This window comes from Portunus trituberculatus, chromosome 42, assembly GCF_017591435.1.
Source record: "Portunus trituberculatus isolate SZX2019 chromosome 42, ASM1759143v1, whole genome shotgun sequence".
NCBI classification, from domain to species: domain Eukaryota; kingdom Metazoa; phylum Arthropoda; class Malacostraca; order Decapoda; family Portunidae; genus Portunus; species Portunus trituberculatus.
Window position 1 is genome coordinate 5,304,774 of NC_059296.1, and position 21,430 is coordinate 5,326,203.

Below are 21,430 nucleotides of genomic sequence, written 5' to 3' on the forward strand. Positions count from 1 at the left end.
TTCTATTTTGCGTTGTTTTCCTTTACATCATTATCATCCCGTGCTTCCATTCACAGTTTATTTCAAGTATCGACATCATTTTTTTCTTTCCTTTTTTGTAATACTCCTCCAAAATCATTCTCATTGTTACTTCCCTCTACCTTTTTCTAGTAACAAATCAGTATGTACAGTTCTGACTCAAGCGTCCCTTTTATCAATAATAACACTGCTTATTAGCTGTCATCATTACAACACTACTTACCTTCCTCCACCATTACATCATAAACTCAATCCCAACCCAGTAAGTCCGTCATAGTAAACTAACTCTCCATGACGTTAAAAGCTCTATGGATCTTCTAGTCGAGTCTTGCCATTACGAGTGTATGCCGCCTTCCCGAGTTCCCAGAACTACCACAACTTCCCACTGACCTTCCCAAGCGTTGCTTCATCTCTCGCTCTTCTCGGAATCAATAACACTATTTTCCTGGTGCACGTTTTATGGTTATTCATGCAGTCTAAAATATTTTCCTTGTTTAAACGTTTTGAGGTTAGTTATACAGTCCAGGTCTATGAGTATGCAAGATTAGGTGTGATTCTCTCTCTCTCTCTCTCTCTCTCTCTCTCTCTCTCTCTCTCTCTCTCTCTCTCTCTCTCTCTCTCTCTCTCTCTCGTATAGACAGTATCTACAGGAATGGTTGGCCTCCTTCAGGTGCCCCAGACCACACCGAGACAGAGTACCAGGCGGCGGTCAAGAACCTGTTGATGTGACTTGTTTTCCCCTAACACTCGTTGGTCAAGGGGCAAATTCATGGGATACCCGGACTCTTGAGTGTCTTCCAGTATATCTCTACACATAGTAACTTTGTATAACGTATTGTATTTCTCTATGTGAGTGGAGTTCTCGCTGAGGTCTAGATAGGGAAGAAGGAAACACTGAAAATGCCAGTCCACAAAGCCATAAGGATTTTCCAACGTCAGAGAATTGTCTTGAAACCTCCCTCTTAGAAATTTTCGAGTCATAGTTGACCTCTTCATTACCATGACACGTTTTCATATATATTCTGCTTAATATGTGGTGATTTTTTACAGCTTCAGAAACTTATGTGGGGATTAAAATAGTTAAGTATCTGGTCATTCATCTTCTGACCCCCATAGACCCTTTCTCGTGTAAATAAAATCGTCTAATCATACTCAAAATTTATAGTAAAAATACATCCCAATATTGGAGGAGTTAAGGGGAATACAGAAACAGCGGAGAGTTCCAGAGTTTACCAGTATATGAATGAGAAATCACCAGAAACTTTTAGTAATCCCTTTTCAGTATAACCCGGACCGTCATCTAATAGTGGACTGAAAGGGAGGAAGAAGGCTGGTTAGAAAATCGACCCTTCAAAGCCAGGAATCATAGAAAGCGAAAAAAGTAACATCTTGTCTTTTGAACAGTTGTAGAATTCTCACTGACTACGAAAACAAACCAGACAGTTTAGTTAAGAGACACAAGCATGTAGTATATTCCTCAGGTCCTTAAAGCTACATACGTACGTGCGAAGTATTTAACTAAGAACCAACTTTATGTAGGTCAACTTAATCCCTTCAGTACCATGACGCGTTTTCATATTCATTCTGCTTAGTAATTGGTGATTTTATACAGTTTCAGAAACTCATGTGGAGGGTTAAAATAGTGAAGACTGTGACCATTATTCTTCTGACATCTATAGACGCTTTCAAATGTCAATAAAATCGTCTAATCGTACACAAATCTCAAAGTAAAAATGTGTCCCAGTATTGAAGGAGTTAAAACATTTCTTATCTCCTTATTTTCTTACTTTCTTTTGTTAATATTCTCAATCAACACGATACAATGATAGTAGTGCAATTATTTACGGTAGCTGGAGGGACCGACTGTCTGAGCGGCTGCCTCGTCCTCTGCGTTCCCCAAATTCCTCCTTGTATTGCGTGGGCAGGGCAGCTTGAGAAAGAATCTTTGGCCAACCGTGAAAATTGACTTCCTCCCTTTTATTCCTGGAAACGGAAGGGACAGAAATGAGTTTGTAGCTGTGGTTTTAGTTCGTGTTTCCTGTAATTATTTCCTGTGCACAGAGAGAGAGAGAGAGAGAGAGAGAGAGAGAGAGAGAGAGAGAGAGAGAGAGAGAGAGAGATTTTTACAACTAATGATAGAGAACATGTTATATTTTCATTCACAGGTCATTAATTATTTTCTCTTATTTCTTTCAGTCTTGTATACGAGTGAGAACAAACGTCGGCTGACCAGGTGTGTATTAATTTGAGTATTATGTGCATTGTGTGTGTGTTGAATAGTGTAGCTTATCACAGACACCCTAATACACCGCCCCGTCTCCTGCTCCTCCTTGTTCTTCTTCCTTTGTGATCCTTGTGAATGTCTCTCCTTATGAGTTACTGTTGAAATACTGCAGGGGTAAGGAACGTTTGGAAGGGAAACTGAAGGAAAAAGATTATAGAGATTTCTTAGTAGGTGTTCATTATCGGTGAAGGGAAGACTACTACTACTATTGCTACTGCTGCTACTACTACTACTACTACTACTACTACTACTACTACTACTACTACTACTACTACCACTGCCACCACCACTGCCACTGCTGCACCACCACTGCCACCACCACCACCACCACTACTACCACTACCACCACCATTGCTACCACCACCACCACCACCACACTACACTACACTACTACCACTGCTGCACTGCTGCCACCTGCTACCACAGCCACTGCCACCACCACCACCACTACTACCACCACTACTGCACCACTACCTACTTCTACTACCACTACTACTACCTGCTAATAAACTAATAATAATAATAATAATAATAATAAGACCATTGCTACTACTACTACTACTACTACTACTACTACTACTACTACTACTGCTACTACTACTATTTTATTACTACTACTACTGCTGCTGCTGCTGCTGCTGCTGCTGCTACTGTTGCTGCTACTGCTGCTGCTACTGCTCCTGTTTTTGCTATTACTACTACTACTACTACTACTACACACACACACACACACACACACACACACACACACACACACACACACACACACACACACACACTCCCTCCCACTTTCTCTTTTCTCGAGACTTCGCTAAGTTTGCTCGATCAACATCACGCCTGAGTAAGAGGTCGAATTTTCCCCTCCCTACCCCCCTCCCCTCTCCATTTCCTGCCTCTACCTCACCCATGTACTTCCACGTTCCCTCATCCATCTCCCCTTCCCCTTCCCTTTCCCCTTCCACGCAAGTTCTAATTTCTCTCCCTGCATCCTTATCTTCCCCTTTTTCCTCCGTTCTCTCTCTCTCTCTCTCTCTCTCTCTCTCTCTCTCTCTCTCTCTCTCTCTCTCTCTCTCTCTCTCTCTCTCAGGCATCATATATTACCTTATGAATAGAAAGTTTGGTTACGTGAGAGAAGATTATTAGTTGTAATAGCAGTAGTAGTAGTAGTAGTAGTAGTAGTAGTAATAGTAGTAACAGGAAGAGGAACAGGAACAGGAAGAGGAGGAGGAGGAGTCTGTTGTTATTGTTGTTGTTGTTGCATTTCATAGTAGTAGTAGTAGTAGTAGTAGTAGTAATAGTAGTAGTTGTTGTAATAGTAGTCCAGTAACAAAAACATCAATAATAGCAGTTATTAGAGTGTTAGTGGCAATGATGCTGGTGCTATTGAGTGGTGATGCTGATGATAGTAGTGGCGATGGTGGTGGTGGTGGTGGTGGTGGTCACAGTGGCAGTGCATGGATGGGCTGGAGACTGGAGTATTAGGTAAAAAAATATCTCGGATGACTGGATCTGTCTGGGCTGTGCTGTGCTGTGCTCGGCTGGGCTGGGCTGGGCTGGGCTGGGCTGGGCTGGGCTGGGCTGGGCTAGGCTAGGCTAGGCTTGGTTGGCTTGGCTCCTGCACCCCGCACTTAGCCTGAGCCTCATTCCTCAGCTGGGAGAGGTCAACACTTCAATGCGAGTCAGGTAGGGATGAGTAATGGAGAGCCGCCTCACTCCCTCCTTATTACTCAGGCCGCTCAGATTCATTACTCACGTGTGGCACCTGATAAGTGGGAAGGTGGAGGAAGAAGAGTATGAGGAAGAGGCGACGCGACGGTGGTGGTGGCAGAGGAGGAGGAGGAGGAGAAAGAGGAGAGTCTTATCATAGAGTAGGTCGTGCAACCTCATTCTCTCTCTCTCTCTCTCTCTCTCTCTCTCTCTCTCTCTCTCTCTCTCTCTCTCTCTCTCTCTCTCTCTCTCTCTCTCTCCTTCCCAATCGTTGTTTGCCAAATAAAAGGAAGTGAGAAGACGTAGAAGGCAAAAAAAAAAAGGAGCGAAAGGGAAAAATGGAAAGGGAAAGAGTAGAAGGAAGAGAGGAAGAAAAGAAGGAAAACGAGGGAGATGAAAGAGGAAAGAGAAGACGAAAAATGTTGTGTTATGTTGGATAGGAAGAAGATGGAAACAGAAACACATAGAAACAGAAAACGTAGGCGAAAAATAGGAAGAAGAAATGTGTGAAGGAGAGATTAAAAAAGAGAGAAATTGGACACGAGAAGGGACACGAGAAGAAGAGGAAGAAGAAAAAGAAAAACATGAAGAATCATAATAATAAGACGAAGAAAAAAAAAGTCGAACAAAAAAGAAAAAAATTAAGAAAAAAAGAAGCAGAAGCAGAAAAGAAAAAGGAAGAATAAGAAAAAAAAAAAAAACAAGAAACAAGAAGAAGAAGAAGAAGAAGAAGAAGAAAGCAGCAGTAATAGTAGTAGTGGTAATATCAGGGAGGGAAAGAGAAATGGCCATTGTACATCAAGAAAGAAGAGCGTTACGCGTGTGAAAAGATGAATTGAAAAGAAGAAGAAATAAAAGAAAGAAGCAGTAAAGTGTGCCACATTTACACAAGAGAAAAAAAAACTATAACAAGAAATAAGAGAGAGAGGGAGAGAGAGAGAAAAAAAAAAAGAGAGAGAGATGGTTTGTTTATTTACTCCCACAAACGTTACGAGTCATGTCAGTTTATTCATGTTACTTTACTGACTCACTCACTCACATGTACTGACGGAGGGAAACGCAAAGGGAAGCGACGGTATAACAGTACAAGCAAGTGCAGGAAGTAAAACGAGGCTTCTAGGAGGAAAAAAATAAATGGAAAGAAAAATAGATAAGGAGTAACGCATTTCTATACTTTTCCATTTGCAACGCTCACTTCACAACACAAAGGCGAGTGAGACGGGACGAAAAAAAATAAAGAAGATATGAATGAAAACAAAAGAGAGAAACGTGTATCTTTTAACTTCTTTTTAGAGTGTTCGGTTTACAAGAGAGAGAGAGAGAGAGAGAGAGAAAGGTAAAAAACAACAACAACAATAAACTGAACATCACCTCGCCTCCCGTAGTAAGTGTGTTAGAGAACCAGGTCGACGATATGCAAAAGAAACCTCACCTGCCTCTGTTTACACCTGTATTTACACCTTCCCACTCAAGCATACACACACACACACACACACACACACACACACACACACACACACACACACACACACACACACGTAGTACGATGATTATAAAAAGAATAGGAAGTGTAAACCAGTTCGTGCGTGAGATATAGTGTTTCATTGTGTTCCCGGGCCGCTGCATGCGTGCCTCTCTACCCCCCAGCAGTGAGAGGGGCGTGGGAACTCCAGAGGCTGCCAGGGAAGAGAGGTGGAAGTCGCTGCTGCCGTGTGTGTTCCTGTAAGATGAGACGTGTCGAAGCATGATTGAGTCTGAATGCGTGACGAAATGACGAAAGCAGATCTTGATAAGGTGTCTCTCGTGAATGCTTGTGTTTTGTTACGGTGTTCTCTCTCTCTCTCTCTCTCTCTCTCTCTCTCTCTCTCTCTCTCTCTCTCTCTCTCTCTCTCTCTCTCTCTTATTGTTTTGGTTTTAGTGGTGGTTGTAGTTGTGGTAGTAGTAGTAGTAGTAGTAGTAGTTGTAATAGTAGTTATAGTAGTAGTAGTAGTAGTAGTAGTAGTAGTAGTAGTAGTAGTAGTAATAGTGGTGGTGTATGTGTGTGCGTGTGTGTGTATTTTAACAACGTCACACATGATGGAGAAGATTATGCTTTGACACACACACACACACACACACACACACACACACACACACACACACACACACACACACACACACACACACACACACACACACCTAGTAACATCCAGTAACACCTTGCTATTGTCACTTGCACCATCATCATCATCATCATCGTCATCATTATCATCATCATTATCCCTTCTTGTGACTGCTATTGTTTCGCACACCCCTTTGTTACTGTCCTTATATAGACCAGCAGACTCACACCGACACACGCCACAATGAGTTTCCAACGAAGGCACGTAATAGCCGGAGGTGGAAGGGAGGGAGAGAAGAGAGTCATAGAAGAAGAGAGAAAACAGAGAAGCAGAGACAGAAAACCAGTCATAGGAGATTAAAGAGAGAAAAGAAGAGAGAGACAGGAAAAGAGACAGAGAGAGAAGAGTCATAGAAGAAGAGAGGAAACAGAGAAGCAAAGAGACAGAAAACCAGTCATAAGAGAGAAAAGAAAGGAAGGAGACGAGGAAGTATAGAAAGACGGAACTAGAGAGACAGGAAACGAGACAGAGAGAAGAGAGGAAACAGAGAAGCAAAGAGACAGTCATAGGAGATAAAAGAGAGAAAAGAAGAGAGGGAGACAGGAAGTATAGAGAGACAGAATCAGAAACAGGGAGAAGTGACAGCCAAGAGGTGGAGAAACTGAAAGACAAGGAAGATAGAAAGTAAAGAAGGAAGGAAAGAGGCGGGAAGGAAGAGGAATAGACAAGGAGTGAGGGAGGCAAGGAGGGGGAGTAGGAGACAGAGAGAAGGAGGGACAGGAGAGAAGGAGAAAAGTATTTGATTTTCTCTTCCATTCTTCGTGTAAACTATAAATCATGTATGTGCTTCTCTAGTTTTTATTTATTTATTGATATTTGAGTTTCAGGTCTATTTATATTTTAGTTTCAGCTCTCTCTCTCTCTCTCTCTCTCTCTCTCTCTCTCTCTCTCTCTCTCTCTCTCTCTCTCTCTCTCTCTCTCTCTCTCTCTCTCTCTCTCTCTCTCTCTCTCTTGAGGTTTAGTGGTCGGAGTGTCACGTTCAGTGCTTTTTGTTTCCTGTTTCGTATCACTGTTATTATCTGCTGTTCTCGGTTTATCGGGTTTCCGCCTTTCTTTCATTGCGTTTGCTTTATCCTACGAGTCTCCACATTCCCTCGCTCGCCTTACGGATCATTGCAACCCGTAAGACTTGATTTTAGTGACGATTTTTTTTTTTTTTTAGTCATATGAAGGTTGAAGTTAAACGTGTGATGCTCAGAATATCAAGACGGTGAATTTCTTGTGGTCTTTCTTCTCTCTCTCTGGTCTTTGTCATTTTTTTTTTTTTTGCGTGGTGGAGACTCATTCCGCGTGTCTCCGGAGCTCACATGCGAGACAGGCGGCGTTTTGGATCAGGTGTTTCCCAGTGTCTTGTCCCGTCTTGTCTTGTCTTGTCTTGCTTGAAATGTCGCCGCTTCAGTCTCAGTCTCAGTCTCCTCTTCTTCTTCTTTGCTCAGCGAATCTAATGGCCACTTTTACATTTTGGTTTATTCTTCCTTTTGTCTTTTTTGTATTTTTTGTTTCGTTTCTTCTATTCTATTAAGGAGGTTTGGAATTAAGTTGTTCGTGTTGATATTTCCGGTTTTTTTTTTCCTCTCGTTTGCGTGTTATTAATCCCTTCAGCACTGGAATGCATTTTTTACCTTGAGTTTAGGTATAATTAGGCGATTTTACTTATATTAGGAAGAGTTTATGGAGATCAGAAGATTAGTAGCCAAAGTCTTCACTATCTTAATCCCGACATAAGTTTCTGAAGCTGTATAAAGCCGCCAAATAGTAAGCAGAATGAATATGAAAACGCGGCATAGTACTGAAGGGCTAAATAGTTCATCTAACGTACACAGTCGACCTATGCGAGTGAGTTTAGTTTCATCAGTCACTCATCGCTGTCTCTTCTCTTCCTTCAACGCATATTTTAGTATTAAAGTTCGTGTTTCCCGCTTCAATGGAACACTTCTTGCCCTCATGTCGTGAGGAAGAAGTCTTGTTTATTCCAGTGATGAGCGGAATCTTTGAATATTATACTCTTTCACTACAGTCCTTTCCACTTCTGAGTGTCATGCGGTTTGAAGTAATTTCTGATGACGCAATGAGATTCAGTCCATTCTTGAATATAATTTCCTTCGTGGTAACAATTAGTTTGTAGTGAAGAAGGCTAGTCACTATAGTTAGATGTCATATTTATTCTACTTCGTATTTGTAATCATGAGAACAAAAAAAAATTGCATTACATTGCATTGCGTAATATTCAAAGGGTTTCTTTTTTTCTTGTTTGTCATATTGCTTGCCTTGAAACTAATGATTTTTTGTACTCTGCGGTCACGGAGCGGAGGAACCGTCTTATTTACATCTGTCTCCCTGAAAATATTGAGCTCGTTTTCTTTTGTAATACCGAGATTCCACGCACTGCAGTACAATTTGGTGAACGTTAAAAGTGCAGAGATATCGGTATTCTTTGCCTGAGTGGTAGGAAAGATGCTCTTCAAATTATTCTGGCATTGTTACTCGTCTTTCCTCGAGCATCTTCACACCTCAAACATTCGCCAGCAGCGGTTTTTACACGTTTTACTTCCTCCGGCGTCAATGGCTACGCTTACAGTTACCCGCCTCGCTTCCGTCCCTCGGGGCCTACAGGCATAAATTCCGGGTGTCAAACGCTGTGTGCCGAATACAAGGGTGAAGTGGATCAGGTTCCAAGGGAAGTGTTAATGGGCGGGTACAGAGGATGTTGACAAGCCGCTGCTGTTGTTGCTGATGATAAGGGAGAGGCTTTTGTTGATGCTGCTGTTGTGTTCGATGAATGCTCGTATTGTTGAAGTGCTTTCGCCCATATGGAACTTCTTGTCACACACATACACACACACACACACACACACACACACACACACACGGGATGGATGAGTGTATATCATCTCTTAAAGTTTTTTTTTTTTTTTTTTTTTTTTTTTTTTTCTGCAGTCATTCCTTCCCACCCCCTGCCCAGCTCGCGGCCAAGCATTAGTGGGTCAGATGGTGAATGCGAAACGTGGCGGCAGGGTTGGGAGGTGAGTGGTTTGAGGGCCGCGGGATGAACGTGGGAGAGTCTTGGCTGTTCATGAACCAAATGAATCCCTCATCCAGACAGGAAATTATGGAGTTAATTGGCGTCTCTTCTTTACGCCAGCGTCCGTGTTACGTTGTGTGTCAGCGGCCATCAGTGTCTCCGTGTTCCCGTGAAATGAGGGAGAAAATAAGATTCCTTGCAGCAAATTACTAAGATTATTCCCTAATACGTAAAATAGTTCCGGGCTGTCTTTTTTGATGCCAAAAGTAATGAGTAGAAGTTATTACTGGCTATGGAGTGAGTCCCTGCGTGACGCTTGAGTCTTGTCGCTCATTTTCTTTATTGGCACTTATGATTATCAAGCCGAAATGCTCATGAGCTCTGATTTATGTACTCATTACTCATAAAATTGATCCATTGGCAATTTGAAAATACATACTATAAAATTAATGTTAACTAGAAGCAGATTGTTATGGAGATTTTGTGTTTTAAACGACAAAAACTGTTTTAATTAATAGTAAGCAACAAATGACAAAAATTATTATGTTTGCGTTTTCTTCGCAGGCCGAGAGTTGAGGATACCATGTGACTGCCAGCCATGAATGCTGTCCACCTCTTCCTTCCTTCTTCCACAAGACGCCTGAGAAGAAAAGTGAGAAGAGGATGTAATTTCTGCAACATTTGAAGAGTTTTCAAGTAATCTCCGCCAGATCACTAGGCCAGTGTGGTCATTTCTGATCCTTGAGGTCATTTCTTCTCTCTTCCTTGGGTGAGATCACTTGACAACCTTCCCTCCTTCTAGCTGAGTACCAGGGACTCTAGCCACCACCACAATGGGTAACCAGAACAGCAGCAAGGGCCATCTTGTCCACCCACCTGTCAACTGGACTCAGAGCTTCCCAAGAGAACATAAGAGACTCAAGAAATATGGAGCCACAGCAGAAAACAAGGTCAGAATAATGAACTTGTCAGGCAGATTCTTGTGCTAGACTTTATTTTTGTTACCTTAAGTTTTACTGAATTGTGTATGTTTTATTAACATTTTTACATATACCTATACTGTTCTGTTAAGTCTAGTAATGTTTATTATTGTATTCCTGGTCAGTTAATCCTTTTGTCATTCTTGAGATATTTATGTATTACTCTTTTTCTTATGTAAGAGGACCACTGCCCATGGACAACAAAGATTATAAGCAAAAAAAAAAAAAACACTTAGAAGGAAACAAACCAGAGGATAAGTCCCTTACTTACTTTAATGAAAATATTTCGATCTCATCACTAAGAGCATCACGTGTTTCGCAGGTTCTACCACAGAGGATTCCTGGCCAGCGCCTCCGTCCCACAGAAAATGGCCACATCCTGCAAACGAAAGGCACCATATCAGGACGGAGGATTAATGAATTCCATGCCCCTCACCACCCTGCCTTCCCTCCACCCATGCCCCTGCACCATCAGCCTCCCGGCATGCCACACCCCCACTCAGCCTCCATGACAGCACTGCACTACCCATGCCACCAGGATGAGCGAGCAGCCTCCATCCACGACCTGAGGTTTGGCCGCCCACCATCAAAGAATTATGCCAGTGAGCCAGATCTGAGGGGCTCGGCTTCCCCCTCCGTGGCCCCCATGTCCATGCCTCACACAATAATCAGCCAGTCACCAACAAAGGGAAGGATAAAGTCCAAGAAAAAATACAAGGCCCCACCAGTCCCTCAGGGTGAGATGAGCACCCACTCCCTGCCTCGTGGCGCCATGAGGTCCCACTCAGTAAGTGACATGGCAGGACTGCCTCACCCATCACACAGCCAGAATCACTGTGCTGTACATTTTGCTGACAGCATAGACAAGGAAATCACCAGCAGCCCAGAAGGCCAGAAGCGTAAGACACGTAAGATTGGACTCTTCCGGAAAAATAATGAATCTCGCAGACTAAGCTCAGGCGATGATCAGAGAAGCTCAGGAGAGGAGCAAGAAAGAGGCCGAGCATCCAGCGAAGCCAGGCGAGGGGGAGCCATTTCTCCAGTGCGTTACTCACCCCGTGAAGAACTTCGGGAGAGGGCAAGGAGCCTCGACTGCCTGCAACATGAACTCCGCCAATCTCCCGTGGTATCTCCTGTGCCCACTGCAGCCGCCAGCATGACTCATCTTCACCACCCTCAGGAGTCACGCATGTGGTCCACCCTTGAGAGAGACTCCAGGCGGTCAGCTCGCCATGAGGTGGAGTCCAGACGAAGCAGCACTCTGGAGCGAGAGTCCCGAAAGTCAGCCAATGATTCCAAGAGGATCACCACCTTGGAGAGGGAAGTACAGAAGAGTCACAGGAGGATGAGCACGCTGGAAAGGAAAGTTGAGGAAAGAAAGCACTGGACATCTGACAGCCATGACAATGCCACACCAAGCTCCAGCAGTCGTGTGTCCCGCCTAGACTCTTACCGGGACAGTTCCTCTCACCGCCGCTCGTCATCCAGTGGCTCTCACCCCGAGCTGATCCAGGAAGAGATTGAAATGAAGAAGAAAGAGGAAGATAGACTCAGATCAGAAAAAGAGAAAATGAAGGTTAACAAGAAGAATTCATCAAAAGCCATTAATGATGAATGGGAGAAGGAGGCTGAAATGAAGAAGAATAATAACCGAAAACTGTCACCAAGCTTGCAGGCTGAGCTCATTCACACAGTCAACAACTTGAGGAAGACCTCAGTGGAACAAGAGCACAAGACATCAACACTCACACGAAAGGGCAAAGAAAATGACAGATGGCCAGCTAATCCCACCTCCAACCACAGTGAAGATGTTGGTCCCATTGAGGCTCAGCCAAAAACATTCTTCTTTGGAATGGAGCCAGAAGTGTCCAAGGATCTGCGCAGTGAAACCAACACTGGCCTCCACAAGATTAAAAACCAGGAGGAAGTTTCAAAGGCCAGAAACCAAGAAGAAGTTCACATTAATGGCCAGACGGTGGAATTTTCCCGTCGTACTCTTGAGCGGGCAGAGAGAAGCCAGAGTCGAAACCGCAGCACTCGCAAAGAGAAGACAAGCGAGATTACTTCCACTGCAGTAACACATGAGTCTTCAAAGCTTGCAAATCATAGAAAGCTTTCCAAAGATGTAGAAGATTTTGCAGTTGCCATCGAGCGATACAAAATGAGTCGTCTTGATGGGGAGAGTGGTGCCAGTGGGTCATCGAGACGTGAGGACGGAGGCTACCACTCAAGGCAGAACTCGGGAAGCCTTTACTTGGATAATGAAAGTGATGGTAGAGAAGAGGGAGGATTGTGCATGAACTTGAGACCAACACTACCACGCAGGCAGCTCGAGATTCCAAGGTTTAGTCCAAATGCTGCCTGGCGTTCACTGAGTCTGGAGCGCTCCGGGAGACATGCAGACATTCATGAGGAGACCCAGAGTAGTGAGGGACCAGATTCTGTTTTTGAATCTAAGATACAGAGATTCACACGCCCAACAGCTCCCCCAAGAGGCTCTGGAGAAAAATCTGCTGACTCTGGGATTTCAGGCGATGCTGGCAGTCCAGGACCCACACACGAGTTTGAGCACCTGATGCCAACTGAGAAGACCAAAAGCTCTTCAGGACCACTAGCTGTGTCCTCACCTGTGGTGTCTGGGAGAGCTGAAGGGCGGCGTGCTTGGACACCTGCACAGGATCTTGATGACAACAGCCTGGACAGCAATGGAGAGCCAGCTGACATCCCCACAGGACTCTCAACACCACCAAAGCTCACTTCACGGTCTAACATGTTTCCCAAAGACTAAAGAGCTTTCACCTGATGCAGAAATGGAGCTGGAGTCACCTGGAGAAATAGAAACCATCTCTGAACTAATATCTCCAGATGACAAAGATCACTGGTCAAAACCCAAGAAGCTGAATGCCCCTGTCGTTCACCCTCAGAAATTCAACAGTCTCCGTAAACTGAAGCGATCAGTATCTGGTGCTGTCACAGGAGGCGGCCACAAGAACTATGGTCCAGACGACTACCACCGCAGCAAGACTCCAGACCAGCCACGGGGCCTTCAGCACGGGGATGACTCTCACTGGCGGGACAACTGGTCCATGTCACGCTCCATCCCCAACTCCCTCAACACGTGTGAGGAGCAGGACACCATCAGCAATCTGTCCAGCACACGCAACATGAAGAGCAGGTCTGAGTCTCGCATCGGCCTGAGTGGCGACACAAACCCTGATGAGTCGCGCTCACGAACACCTTCGTACTTGATGTATGGTAATGGTGGGCACATCATGTACCTTCCACAGTACGACTCCCGCAGGATGAGCCACGGCACTGCAGGGAGTGAGGATGAGGTGGACCACTACAGGTCTCCTCACCACAAGGACAGTAGATATGTGGCACAATACTCAGGTCTTCCTTCCTCACCTGAAAATGAGCGCAAGCCTCCGTCAGGTTAGTTAGGTTTAATTGTTAGGAATAGATTTGTAGTTGCAGAAATTTAAACTGTTTTATGTACTCTCAAACAGTTGTAAATAGATATTTATGAAATGACTCATCCATTCACATGCTGGAAAACAGACTTACTCAGAATGGTAATGATGATAATGGTTTATGCAAACACTATAAGACTGTAACCTTGTCTCTTACAGGTGATGAAGACCCAGCACTCCCTGAAGCCTACTGTGGGTCGGCCTCCATTCCAACCACAGCAGTTGCTCCTCCTCCCAGGAAGCTTAAGGGGAAGAAGTTCTCCTACCAGAGCACAGTGAGGATACTGGAAATGAGGAAACTGGAAGAAAAACTTACAAGAGAAGTGGCTGAAAAGGAAAAGCAGAGGATAAAGGAAATGGATGCCATGAAAAAGGTATTACTTTATATATGCAGTTTACCAGGAGACAGTAATGGTAGATGAGTTCAAATTGACCCACACACTATTCTCTTGTGTGATAATTATGTTCACAAAATCAATGTTGGCTGTGCTGTGTTCTCAGTCTTTGTTCCCACAAACTCACACACTATCCTACTCTCTCCATCTAAAGCTATATTTTTTAATGTTACTGTGTCTTGAATACAGATTATGTATCATATGGTTCTAGATCACATTGCATAGAAGAGGAGATTTTCACACTAATTCATATGTTATTAACAGGTGGAAGAAGAATTCCAGAGGAAGAGAGAAAGAGAGAAGAAGAAAGTCAAGCAACAACTGAAACTTTTCCACATGCAGCAACAGCAACAGCAGAAGCTGCAGCAGTCACCACAGCACATGCCAAGAGAGACTCACAATAACTCTTACTCTAGTGACGATCATCCTCCCTCGTCCTACTCCTCCGAGCAGCATGAGGTGTCCAGCCAGGCCTCCTCCCAGCCCCCACCTCTGCCCCGCTCCCCTCCCCCACAGGTGTGCCTCCCACCTCAGACCTTTATTGCCAGTGACAGATTAATTATCATAAAGGGGTTGGGATTTCTCCATAATTTCTAGCTAATGAGGTGTTGCTGAAACTTTCTCTCAGATTGAGATCATTTGGGGAAATTGATATTGTTTTCATATTGCAGATGTGTTCCTCCTTCACCTCCCTTCCTCCTGAACTGCCCACTGAGGCTTGCTCTGGCCTCATCTCTGGCATCAAGAGCTGGGTCAAGAGTAGAAAGGAAATTCGTTCCTCCACCTCCTCCACCACCCTTACCTCTGGCTCAAGGCAGGAGCCTGATGGGGCACCAGCTTCCTCCCCAAGAAAAACAAGTGATGACTACCACACCTCTGGGGCATCCTCACCAAAAGACAGCGTCTCGCCAGGTGATCCCGCAAAGCAGGACATGAGAGCAGAAATAATTGCTGCCTCAAAGAAGCGAAATGCTGATAATCTTGGCAGGCTTGAAAAGCAGCAAAGTGGCAAAAGCAGCCCTCAGCAAAAGTCAGTCAGCATTCTCAGCAATGTGGGTGCAAAGCAGGAGGGTCACCACTCACAGACCAGCCCTCCTGATGCCAGCCTGCACCACCACCACAACCACCACCAGAAGCACAGCAAGCACCACTCCAAGGAAGATGCACGGCACAGCCAGCCTGGCGACAAGCGGCGCTTCGGCACAGGCCTCATGCAGGAGTTGTCTGAGCTGCACCAGGAGCGCCGAGAGTACCGGGAGTACCGCACTCCCTCAAGACACTCCAGACACTCCCAGTCTCCACCAGTTGGCACACCAGGAAGTAAGGAAAGACTCTTTAGTGGTATTAGATGTGTTCTTGTAAATTTATGTATTTTTTTTTTTTTTTTTTTTTTTTTTTTTTGCAAGACATTATGTTTAGGTGCAAGTTGTGAACATATTAAGTACTAATTTAATGAACTATTCAATGAAATTTTTTTTTTTTTAATTATAAACTTAGCATAATCATTTCACTGGAAAAGGTACATACATACTATTTTCTGCAGTGAACTATCAACAGCTTTCCATTTATAGTACTTCTCTTCCTAGTAAAGTGTCTCTCTCCCCAGGTCCTCTTGTTCCAGTGGGTGCCATGAAGAGCTCCAGCACAACCTCCAGTAACTATCGGCGGGATTTTTGCCGCGGCAACGCCCAAGTGATTGGGCTGAATGTTGTGGCCATGAAGGGGCGGCGCAGCGATGAGAGTGACAGATATTCCAAGTGAGTCACCTGCATGGAACTAACCATTAGTTGCCTGTGTCTGTTGTCATTATCACTGGGATGATGTGAGGCAGTGGATTGTTCTTAACATAGGAGAGGAGAATGTAATGTCAGCCCTATGCCATCACTCACATTGTTGTGGAAGTAAGATCAGTTATAGAGTAATGAATAGAACAATGTTCTTAAACCAACAGTCACCTGGAGTCACTAATTCACTGTATTCAGCACTACAACTGGAAATAAGTTAGATGTACATATTTGTTTCTTAAAAAACCCTTGACATGATCTGTCCAGACACTCAAGTGAGGATCGACGGTCAGTGAGTAGCAGCGGCATCCAGCGCAGTGCCTCAGTGGATTTCCTGGAGACTGGCTCCTGCTCATCCAGCACCAGCAGCCCCTCTCATCCGTCAGGCAGCCACCCTGCTGACCCCTCCCTCAGCCACAACTATGGAAGGGTGAGTCTCGGATTCACTGAAGCACCTCAACTAAATGATGAACATTTGTGAATTTTACATCTCATGTGCTTGTTGGTGAGATTAGTGAAGGAACTGATTCAAACTCAGAAGACAAATATTGCAAAGATGATGACAGGCATATAAAAACAAGATATTTTCATGCATAGATGTCAAGCAGAGATAACAAAACTGGTCCTTATGTCCCCAGGGTGGTGGCAGCAGTGGTAGTGGTGGTGGCAGCGGTGGTGGCAGCAATGGTGGTGGTGGTGGCAGTGGGTATCCTCCTGTGGACAGTAGCCCAGCTCGGTTTGCCCACAGCATCCTGACTCCCTACAACCCTGTCAAGGGATACCGCCCCGTGTCCTTCTCCCCACCTCCCCCCACCAAGATCCTTCCAGTCAGTTAGTGCAAGCAATGCCACGTTACAGTCACAGTGTAACGCGCTGTACTTTTGTCTCTCTGTCAAAGAGAAAACCAAAGTACTGATTGTTCTATGAGAGACTGGGGAAGCTAGGCCATCTTACTGTTTAAGGTTGTTTACAAAAGTGTTCAAATTAGCATACTCTGTGCCAAAAGTGAATAGAGGATTTGCAATATAAGAAGTGTATGTATGTATGTGTGTGTGTCACTAACACTGATTAACTATGGTACATTTAAGTGCAGATTGCCTTCCTCAGTACAGTATTAGGTGTTGCAAGGCATTCCCTGCGTTCATCACATGTAAAGATATTTTATATCTTATATTTTATTGAAGGTCTCCAGCTTTAATGCTTCCATCCTGCAAGGGATAAGGAGTTTAGGAGTAAGGTCACTTTAAATGTATAGGCTACATTGTACAGACATTTGTAACTAAAAACATGTTTGTATTCATCCAGGGATTCTCTTTAGGCAACACTATTTTTCAGATTGTATATACAGTATACATAAATAGAAAAGATTTACTTTGAAATTAATTTTATATGCTAAATATCTATTTATCTATATACCAGGCAGGTGTCCTCACCAAGCACTGAACAGGCAGGACATCATGTGTGGTGTCATGCCAGGAATGAAATGGTAGGAGTGGACACCCAGTCCCTGTGTTCCATCCTTTATAGTCGCCTTTTACATTGTGCAGGGAATGCATGTCTCTCAGACGCAGGGATGGCAGGAGAACAAGGAGGGGAGATGTGCATGTCCCAGTTAGCAACACCATATGAGTGTGGGGAAAACAACCATCAGAAATAGTGTACATTATATGAGAAATACCTTAGATATAAGCATAATTGTTAAATTTGTATTATCATAAGTGCTGAAACAGAGCAAGATCTTAAAGGTACAGTTGTCAAGAAGACTAGTGCTAAGAACACTTAACATGATAAGAGAAAGACTGATCAATGATTATTTGTACTGTACATGTAAGGCTTCCAGTAGTGTAGCTATTGTGTACAAAGGGAATCCTGCTTTCTGTGTTGCATATGTCAAGAAGTACTCTGTGACACCACCACAGCAACACACAGGCAGGTGAAAGATGGGGAGCAGAACATCCACACTTTTTACTCACCAGGTTTTGTTATAGCATAACTTTAGAAGATGAATCTTGTCCCACCAAAATATCCAGAGGCTTGTTTGCATAGTGAGAACTTATAATGTTCATATTGAAATAGACAATGTCAGCACATAATACAGAGGAGTGTTGATGCATCATTAGACTGGTGCCCTTCTCAGCTGCTTCACATCAATGTTGCCTCCTCTGGTGAAGAGTTCAGAAACCATTTATATTTGTTTCTCTTCTGTGGTGAGACAATTTTCTCCCTGGTGGAGATGGAACAGCCCTGTCCTCTATCATATCTGTATCAGTGTGTAATGAACTTTGATAAGGTCAAGACTCATACAATGTTCTTACACAAACTCAACCTTAGACGTCTTCACTAACCAATAAGCAAGTACTCATGATGTTTGCTGCTTTCTGTACCAAGTGCTGTCATGTGTGTGAAGGTTTGGAAGCATTGCTACTCAACATTCAGAACCATAACAACAATTATCCTTTATTCATGAAAATGGATACCGAGTTTGCTAGACAAGAGAAAGAATAAGTATATATATATATATATATATATATATATATATATATATATATATATATATATATATATATATATATAAAGCCAGAAGTGGCATGTCGTAAATCAATGTTTATATCACTGTTGTACAATGCAGTGAAGGAAACATTCTTAAATCCTCTACTTTACATATTTTTATAACTGTTTTGAGGAGAGGTTTAGGTTACATAGTCTAAGAATTCAAAGCAAAGTCTGTATCCTGTTTGCTGCTCAAAGAAAACTGTTGGAGTGTTGGAAGGCAACCAGTGTCTGACCTCGAGGCACTCCCATCTGGACTGCAACACGCTCTTGATGTCTTGCCCATTGCAGATCTGCCACAGTCTCTCTCTCTCTCTCTCTCTCTCTCTCTCTCTCTCTCTCTCTCTCTCTCTCTCTCAGGCGACAGTCATGGAACAAAGTCACTTAACGTTCTACTGATCAACACAGATTCAGGAGCATCAGTCAGGCTGGATCTGCAGGAGTGAGTGGCGCACCTGCGAGCGTTTCCGTCTATGTTGAACCTAGTTACGTAGCAAAGTTTGCACGAAATACGAAATTGTACATTACTGTAAATAATATTTTATACACTCAATACTTTGTATCTTAACAAAATAAAAATAATTATAATTTACCGTTTGTATCAGAGTAATAAGGGTCGAACACCTTTCCTAAACACCTATACTATATACAAAAACTGCCACGTAAAACCTTAATAGTTTCACGTGGCTTCCTATCCCATCCCATCCCATCCAAATCCAGCGGGTGGAAGGGCAAGTGTCAAACGAGAAAGCGAAAGGTCTCGTGGATTCGAATGCGTGATGTTAGTGGACAGTGGTCAGTGGGTCAGTGTACCAACAGACGCCAGGAAGGAAGGGCATGTTAAGTGTTTCGTGTCTAGTGGTCTGTGTTCCTCGATCATCAATTCCTATAAGGCTTCCCGTGTGATGTGAAGGTCAGTGCTGTTTGCTGTTGGTTTAAGTCCTTCAGTACTGAGACGTATTATTATGAGTTTGGGTATGATTAGACGATCTTATTGACAGTAGGAAGGGTTGATGGAGGTCAGAAGGTTAATGGCAAAAATCTTAACTATTTTAATGCCCTCACATAACTTTATGAAGCTGTATAGAATCACTGAATAGTAAACAGAATGAATATGAAAGCGTGTCATAGCACTGAAGGGGTACATAATTTAATTAAACAGAATACATAGGTTAGATATGAGATCATGAGTGATTTCCCTCTTCTTTTTACTTTTACTGATGCATGTAAGATTGGTTTAGGGAAAAATTTTACAATCCTACCAGTGAGTACATTATCAGCGGTGAATATATTGACAAGAGTTGACAGTGACACGTCTCCGCTTCGTTAGTGATTCGGATGTTTCGGTGTCTCTTTCTCTTAATTAGTGATTCACTCGAGACGGAACGGAAGACTTTCTTGATTAGGCGCTTGTTTGCTTGTTTATTTCGGTTCTAATCCAGTGAGTTAATGAGGAAACTAAGACGGTGAGCGAGTGTAAAGGCAAGGTTACACACACACACAAAAAAAAAAAAAAATAGAATAATAATAATAATGATAGGAATAACCATAAGCAAAATAATTAATGAAGCAAAAAAGAGCAACAAAAATTAAAACTATTCTTTCAGCACATGAGAATTAAATCTGCAGTCCCATTATCGGATAGGAAATTATATTATCTATTGAGACACGACTCATGCACGTAGTAATTCCGTACAGGCGCAGGACGGAAGGAGAAAGAGACGCCGTGGGCTGTTGTGAATGGCGCTACAGCAAGATGGTGCGTGTGGTGGTGGTGGTGGTGGTATCTTATGGCCTGACTTACCGCTGCCTCGTGGGTGTTGTGCCGGCCGTGGGCTTGGTGACGGCTTGTGTGACGACTTGTGTGACGGTTTGTGTAACGTGTGTGCATGTCTGTGTGTCTTCTGTTAGCCTGGCATGTAAGAGGAGTTATTGGTGGAGTGTTGTGACTCTGAGCCCGCTTTGCTCTCTCTCTCTCTCTCTCTCTCTCTCTCTCTCCTCGTTGTGGTGGACATCCTCCTTCCCTGTCAAGTTACCTCTCCCACAGTCCGCTCCTCTGCCCTCCTGCCCGAACAGTCATCTGGATCAAGGGACTGTTTCAGTGTGACAGACTATTAGTGCAGACAACAATTATTCAGCAAGATTTATTTATTTACCTCGCTATTAACAACACAGACCCTTGCACGCTCATCCTTCCCCTGTCCCATGATCCACGTGATGTAGCAAAAAATTCGCGCTGTTATCTCTGCAAGACCCTGTAATTACTGAGAGAGAGAGAGAGAGAGAGAGAGCCAGCCAGCCACAGCCACTCACACCCACTTGCCATAACTATCGTGTGTGTGTGTGTGTGTGTGTTGCTGCCCTAGGAGTACATTTGCATATTAATCGACAATCATTGAAGAAAAAAAAATGCTGTTCATAGTGGCACACACACACACACACACACACACACACACACACACACACACACACACACACACACTAGTTAAGACCATTTAATGACGACCAATTAAGTTCCAGGATATAATCAACACCAGTGCAATGATGGATTAACTAAAGCAGATTTGAATCCCTGAGTTAATTCATTGATCCATTTGGTCATTACGTAGGACTGAGTGCGTGGCTGGTCCCTGCTGTCTAGCCTCAGCTGTGCCTCGGGTGACCGGACCCATACTCTAAAACACTTCTATGCACCCTACATTCAAAAGACTAGTTGACGTTGCATGGGTTTTCTAACGCTATTTTTTTCGGTTCCAGTGACAGATTATCAAGATTTCTATATCAATAGAAAAAACACTTGTAAAAACCCTCCTAATCACCTTTGTGGCCTTCCAAAATAGTCGCGGTGAGGAACTGAACTAAGATGTTTCTGAGTGCTGGCGTAGAGCGTTATGCTGAAAGCCTTGTGACTCTCTTAAGGATGAATTTCAAAGCCCACAGGGAGGTTAAATCTACATATCCTGAACTGAAAATACAGAATCCACGTTATAACGAGGCAGGAGTATACAAGAGCGTAACTAGGATATCTATTAGGGCAAGGAGTTCTGCTATACGC

The 21,430-nt window shown here is 43.6% G+C and overlaps 1 protein-coding gene across 1 annotated transcript in view; it reads left to right on the top strand.

Moving 5' to 3' along the window:
* Positions 1-18,967, top strand: part of LOC123517456 (serine/arginine repetitive matrix protein 2-like) — a 153,213-nt gene extending 134,246 nt beyond the window's left edge. Inside the window, 10 exon segments of the mRNA XM_045277522.1 lie at positions 2,215-2,251; positions 9,758-10,143; positions 10,496-12,946; positions 12,948-13,608; positions 13,806-14,020; positions 14,306-14,557; positions 14,713-15,361; positions 15,648-15,798; positions 16,093-16,255; positions 16,464-18,967. Coding sequence (XP_045133457.1) covers positions 10,027-10,143; positions 10,496-12,946; positions 12,948-13,608; positions 13,806-14,020; positions 14,306-14,557; positions 14,713-15,361; positions 15,648-15,798; positions 16,093-16,255; positions 16,464-16,661 — 4,857 coding nt within the window. The 5' untranslated portion in view covers positions 2,215-2,251; positions 9,758-10,026 and the 3' untranslated portion in view covers positions 16,662-18,967.
* The last annotated feature ends 2,463 nt before the right edge of the window (positions 18,968-21,430 follow it).